The sequence below is a fragment of the Carettochelys insculpta genome, chromosome 19 (genome assembly GCF_033958435.1).
Source record: "Carettochelys insculpta isolate YL-2023 chromosome 19, ASM3395843v1, whole genome shotgun sequence".
NCBI classification, from domain to species: domain Eukaryota; kingdom Metazoa; phylum Chordata; order Testudines; family Carettochelyidae; genus Carettochelys; species Carettochelys insculpta.
In genome coordinates, this window is record NC_134155.1 from 7,846,982 (window position 1) to 7,853,516 (window position 6,535).

A 6,535-nucleotide genomic window follows, 5' to 3' on the forward strand; every position below is an offset into this window, starting at 1 on the left:
ATAACGAAAAATAACTTTCCGATAGAAGTACCTTTTCTCTGGTGTTCCCGGAAGCTATCAGTTTTTATTTGTGCAGCCCTCAGCAGGTTTTGAGTTTGACATGCCTGGGTTAAGTTGAGCCTAGTGGGTGTCGAATCAGGCAACGAAGTAAAGTAGGCTGGTTCCCTTTATGATGAAAATGATCGCAGGAAACGGAGTCCTCGTTTACTTCTTCGGAGCTGGTTTTTGGCAGGCCACCACCGGAAGTAAAAGCACAGGGCGAAAGTGCGGCTGATGGCAGGTTGCCGAGGTTGGGAGGAAGAGCTTCGCTCAACCAGCAAATTCCTTTTCGCACAGCGATCACTCCTGGTGAGCGGCTCCTTCATAACAACTGTCAGCGTCGCAGGTGTTACGGAGAAGATTTAAAATGTTGCTGTTTTTCACCAGCTGGCTGATGGCTCGCTCAGCTCTGCCAGGATAGCTGTCTTCTGTTTGGGGATGTGACCAAAGTGCACAGAAATCAAAGCGCTGGGTGCAATATAACTTTAAAACCGCCTTTAAACTCACTGCATGTAATTGGCATCCTAATGTTATATAATGCATTGTTTTGAGCAATTTCTTGTTTATGTAGTGCTATTTATGCACATGGTCTGTTTTATGTCTGATTTTTTTTTTTTTTGTTGAAGTAGTTTTCAAGTGAGGTGTAACTTTGGAGTATACAAGACAAATTATCAGAGAGGTAGCCATGTTAGTCTGTATCTTTGAGGTCAATAAGAAGTCCTGTGGCACCTTATAGACTAACATATTTTGGAGCATAAGCTTTCGTGGGCAAAGACCTGCTTGGTCAGATGCATGGGGGGTGGGGTTTCAGAGTAGTATTTAAGGAGGGGGGTCTGAGTAAAAGGGAGAGCCAGAGCTGACAAGGTCTGTTCAGTCAGGGTGGAAATGGCCCATTATCAGTAGTATACATCAAGAGAGGAGAAAAAACAAGTCATGTCAGTCAGGGGGGATTAGGCCCATTGTCAGATTCTAATGTGGAAGTGTGAACTTCCAGAGCAGAGAAACTGTTTTTGTAAGGGAACAACAAGTTTTGTGGCACCTTATAGACTAACAGATATTTTGGAGCATAAGCTTTTGTGGGCAAAGATCTAGTTCATCACGATCCATTGTTTACAGCCGGGCACTAAGGTACAATCTTATTTGCTCTGATCCATCAGACAGAGACAAACATCTACAAGACCTTTACCAAGCTTTCCTCAAACTACAATACCCACCTAAGGAAGTGAGGAAACAGATTGACAGAGCCAGACGGGTACCCAGAAGCCGCCTGCTACAAGACAGGCCTCGCAAGGAAAACAAGAGAACACCACTGACCATCACATACAGCCCCCACCTAAGGTCTCTCCAGTGCATCATCAGTGATCTGCAACCCATCCTGAACAATGATCTTTCACTCTCACAGACCTTGGGAGACAGGCCTGTCCTCGCCTATAGACAGCCTGCCAACCTTAAACAAATCCTCACCAGCCACTAAAAATCACAAACCAGTGACTCTAAGCCTGGAACCAGCCCCTGCAACAGTCCTCGCTGCCAACTCTGCTCACGTATCTACACCAGTGACATCATCACAGGACCTAACACCAACAATGCCATCAGGGGCTCCTTTACCTGCACATCTACTAATATAATGTGTGCCATCATGTGCCAGCAATACCCCACTGCAATTTACATTGGCCAAACTGGACAGTCTCTACATTAAAAAATAAATGGACATAAATCAGACATCAGGAGCGGTAATGTACAGAAGCCTGTGGGGGAACACTTCAGTCTCCCTGGACGCTCAGTGGCAGATTTATGGGTGACAGTTCTGAAACAAAAACATTTTAAAAATCAAATGGAGAGAGAAATCTCTGAGCTGCAATTCATTTGTAAATTTGACTCCATTAACCATGGATTAAACAGAGACTTGAGAGTGGCTCGCAGCTTACAAAGGCAGTTTCTCTGCTCTGGGTGCTAATATCTCCCTATTAGAGTCTGACAAAGGCTCACATCCCCTATCTGATCTGACTTGTTTTCTCCTCTTTTGATAATTGCTGTTGATACTGGGCCATTTCCGCCTTGCTGAATAGACCTTGTCAGCTCTGGCCCACCCTCTTACTGGGACCCCACTTTTTAAATACCCCCCTGAAACCCCGCCCCCACTCATGCATCTGATGAAGTGGGTCTTTGCCCACAAAAGCTTATGCTCCAAAATATCTGTTAGTCTATAAGGTGCCACAAGACTTCTTGTTGTTCTGAAAGCTACAGACTAACACAGCTACCTCTCTGATACTTGTTTAATCTTTGGTTGATGGAATCAAATTTGCAAATGAATTGCAGCTCAGAGATTTCTCTCTCCATTTTATTTTTGAAATTTTTTTGTTGTAAGACTGCTACTTTTAAATCTGTTACTGAGTGTCCAGGGAGATTGAAGTGTTCTCCTACAATTTTATGTATAATAGTGACAGAGAGAAAGCCGTGCTAGTCTATATACTATCAAAACAAAAAAGCACTCCAGTAGCACTTTAAAGATTAACAAAATAATTTCTTAGGTGAGCTTTTGTGGGACAGACCCACTTCTTCAGACCATAGCCATTCCAAAACAGACTCAATATTTAACGCAGAGAGAACCAAAAACAGTAATGAAGGTGGACAAATCAGAAGAAAAATTATCAAGGTGAGCAAATCAGAGAGTAGAGGGGCAGAAGGGGAGAAGTCAAGAATTAGATTATGCCAAGTATGCAAACAAGCCCTTCTAGTGGCCCTGTAATTTTCACAACACTCTTCAAAGAGAGGCTGCTGAACTGTCTTTCATATTCAAATTTGACACATTAATATGTGGTTTGAACCGAGACTGGAATTTTCTGGGTCACTATAGGGGCTCATTTGCATACTTGGCTTAATCTAATTCTTGACCTCCCCCCGCCCCTCTACTCTCTGATTTCCTCACTTTGATAATTTTTTTCTGATTTGTTCACCTTGATTACTGTTTTTGGTTCTGTGTGCCTTAAATATTGAGTCTGTTCTGGTATGGCCATGGTCTGAAGAAGTGGGTCTGTCCCACAAAAGGTCACCTAAGAAATTATTTTGTTAGTCTTTAAAGTGCTACTTGACTGCTTTTTTGTTTTGAAGGTTTATGTATGTTACTGTTCCTGATGTCTGAGTTACATCCATTTACTCTTTTACATAGAGACTGTCCAGTTTGGCCAATGTAAATTGCAGTGGGGCATTGGTGGCACATGATGGCATATATTATATTAGTAGATGTGCAGGTAAAGGAGCTCCTGATGATGTGGTTGATGTTAGGTCCTGTGATGATACTGCTGGTGTAGATAGGTGAGCAGAGTTGGTGGCAAGGTTTGTTGCAGGGATTGGTTCCAGGTTTAGTTACTGTGTTGTGGTCTATAGTTGCTGGTGAGAATTTGTTTAAGGTTGGTGGCCTTAAAGTCTGAAGACCTGGGGTCTTAACAGAAACTGACTGAAGTATCCTCTTCTATTTGGTTTCTTCAATGAGAGTAGAGACAAAGGTGCAAAATTGTGATGACGTTTCTGATGTGGACGCTGGGGCCACAATCTCCCAAGTTGCTCTGTGTTTGCAGATCAGTGCATCGGTGTGGAGCAACTTGCAGGATTGGTGTCTTCTCCCTTAAGAACGCTATGAAGGCCACTAGTTTAATCCAAACACGCAACCAAACAGCTACTTTATAATGACAACTACTTCTCCTTTATTGCAGCATAGTTAGTATTCTCTAAGGCGAGGTCTACACTAAGAAGCATCTGTCCACAGAAGTGTCTGTTGGATGAGATGCTCCAACGAAATTTCTGTTGCCAGATCACGTCTACACATAAAAGCAGATAGATCTTTTGCTCTGCTCTGTTGACACAAGGGTTCCCGGAGCACCTATATGGCTTTTTTGTTGACAGTTTCTGTCTATAAAACACATTTGTGCATAGATGCTCTGTAAGTTTTGTTGACAAAACTCTAGTTTTGTCTACAGGACTCTCTAGTGCAGACATAGCCTAAAACGATAAATGCTATGAGAATAGTTTTGTTGCACTAAAGGATTTTTTCTAAGTTTAAACTGTTAAAAAATGCAACTGTGTTTAAAATACATTTCTAAATGTCTTGCTATATCAAAACAAAATCTGTAACGTTAAACCCTGGGCATAAATTCTGCAGACCCTTACACATGTGCTTAACTTTAGTTCTGTGTATAGTCCTGAGTTAAGCATATATCTTAAAATCGGTTGCAGGAGTGGGCCTATGATTGTGTGACATTCAGGGGAATATTTTATAAATAGATATTGTAGGAATCATTAACCAGTGAGATGGCCAAAACAGTTATGACACTGCATCACTTCTCATCATATGTTTTTGGGAGACAAAAAGAATTCACCTATAACTAAAATTAAGGTAGTACTAGTGAAGAATTGTTTTTATTTTAATGACTTAATGTTTTCATGTGAAAAAAGGATGCAGAGCCTAAATTAAATACAAATTTGAAAAACATCCTTGCATTACAAAATTTAATTCTAGTTGTTTTTATTTGCATAGGAAGAAGAAGAATGTCACAAAAGCTGTTGAAAGAAGCCTTTATCAGTAACTTAAACGGAACAAGTGTGCTGGAAATTTCAGTAGGTTTAGCATTAGCTCCACTATGCATAGCTTGCAGAGCTTTGCTGTTAATTTTGTATTATCTGCACAATGGAAGACCTTTACATTCAAGGAAATATCATCTACTACTAGACTTTACAGTACTAGTAGCTCCTTTTGTGCTTGTCAGTACAGTTTTGTCCCCTGTCCTCCCTCTTTTGCCAATAATTTTTGGGGCCATCTGTGCAGGATTGTTCTATAAAATATACAGCAGACGAAATCTTTGTATCAGGACTCCTCTTAAGCAAATCGTACATGATTTTCTGAAGACTAGCTTAGAATCAGACTACATTCCATCAATAACTGTGTTTCGTGTTTATGTCAACATGTTAACTGCGATCAATATTTTAGCAGTAGATTTTCCACAGTACCCTAGACGGTATGCAAAAACTGAGACCTATGGAACTGGAGCTATGGATTTTGGAGTAGGAGCCTTTATTTTTGGCAATGCTCTCGTTTGTCCTGAAGTTAGACAAAAAACATATCGGGTGCAATCCAAATTCTCCTCTCTGGGAAGACAGTTGATAGCTGTTTGGCCTTTAGTTTTGCTTGGCTTTGGACGACTGATCAGTGTTAAATCTGTGGAGTATCATGAACATTTTTCAGAGTATGGAGTGCACTGGAATTTTTTTTTCACTTTAGCAGTGGTGAGAGTGACAGCATCACTGCTTTTAATTACATTTCCAACCAGCAAATCGTGGATTGTAGCTATATTTCTTGCTGTCTTTTATCAGCTTATTCTTAACGCTACCCAGCTGAAGATGTTTGTTTTACATGGGAGTGATGGGAAAGATACAAGGGTTGGATTTTTAAATGCTAACAGGGAAGGGCTGTTCTCTCTTTACGGGTATCTGGCTATCTATATGGCTAGTGTGCAAGTGGGGTTATATTTGTTAAAGAAGAGAACTTTAGTCAAGGACTGGATTGAAGTAATATGCTTTTTGCTGCTGACAGCTTTTGCACTCTTTATATTCCTTCATATATCTCAAGTTTATGTAGACCCAGTGTCCCGCAGGATGGCTAACCTGTCCTTCTGCATCTGGATGATTGCTCAGTGCCTGGCATTTTTCACATCCTTTTTAGTGACTGATCTTATTTTGGTGTTTACAAAACTTCTGGTAAATGGGTCTAGAGTTCCTTGCTGTTGGAATGTTATGCAGTCACCTAATACAAAGCACAATTCAGAGCTCACCTCCTTCAAAAGAGAGAGAGAGTGGCAAAATATTTGCATAATTAATGCTGTTGATAAAAATCAGTTAGTCTTTTTCTTGCTAGCAAATGTTATGACTGGCATAGTGAATATGATGATAGATACAATCCACAGCGATACTTCATTTGCATTATGCATTTTACATTTATATATGTTTACAAACTGTTTAATTATGTATATATTGCATGCAAAAAATATAATCTTAAAATGCTGGTGACTTGAAACTAATTGTATTCTAATTCTTTGTATTTTAAATGTACAAATAAAATTTATATTTACTTAAAGATGGTTAGTCATGTTTGTGATTCATTAATGGAAAATACAAACTTGGTCTTAAAATACTTAATGGCAAACACATTGATTTTGTAGTACTGTAAGTCCTGACATTTGCAAGTCTAATGTTCTCAAAATCAATTATTCATGAGTGGCTGCTGCCCCTCGGGGGCTGTGAGCACCCATGGCTGCTGCCCCCCCCAAGGCTCCGGGGGGCGGAGCGCTGGCAGCCGCCGCCGCGATCTTCATCATTCATGAAATTCAACATTCGTGAGGATTCTCAACACCGAACCCTTGGGAATGTTGTGACCCTACTGTGTATTATGTATGCATGATTTATATCGAGGCTTCACAGGATTGGTTGTGGGTTTTTTTTTTTT

The 6,535-nt window shown here is 40.5% G+C and overlaps 1 protein-coding gene across 2 annotated transcripts; it reads left to right on the plus strand.

The window, feature by feature from the left end:
• Positions 1-263: 263 nt before the first annotated feature.
• PIGW (phosphatidylinositol glycan anchor biosynthesis class W) lies at positions 264-6,101 on the plus strand. 2 transcript variants are annotated; one of them, XM_075013726.1, is made up of 3 exons: positions 267-348; positions 1,197-1,377; positions 4,574-6,101. In XM_075013726.1, the coding sequence occupies exon 3, from the start codon at positions 4,585-4,587 to the stop codon at positions 6,097-6,099; it is 1,515 nt and encodes a 504-aa protein (XP_074869827.1). In that variant the 5' UTR covers positions 267-348; positions 1,197-1,377; positions 4,574-4,584; the 3' UTR covers positions 6,100-6,101. The 2 variants fall into 2 exon arrangements, with proteins under 2 accessions (XP_074869828.1, XP_074869827.1); XM_075013727.1 differs by lacking the exon at positions 1,197-1,377 and having other exon boundaries at positions 264-348.
• Positions 6,102-6,535: the final 434 nt, after the last annotated feature.

Excerpts from the sequence above, each read along its gene's own strand:
- PIGW (XM_075013727.1), top strand. The coding sequence starts at position 4,585 with ATGTCACAAAAGCTGTTGAAAGAAGCCTTTATCAGTAACTTAAACGGA.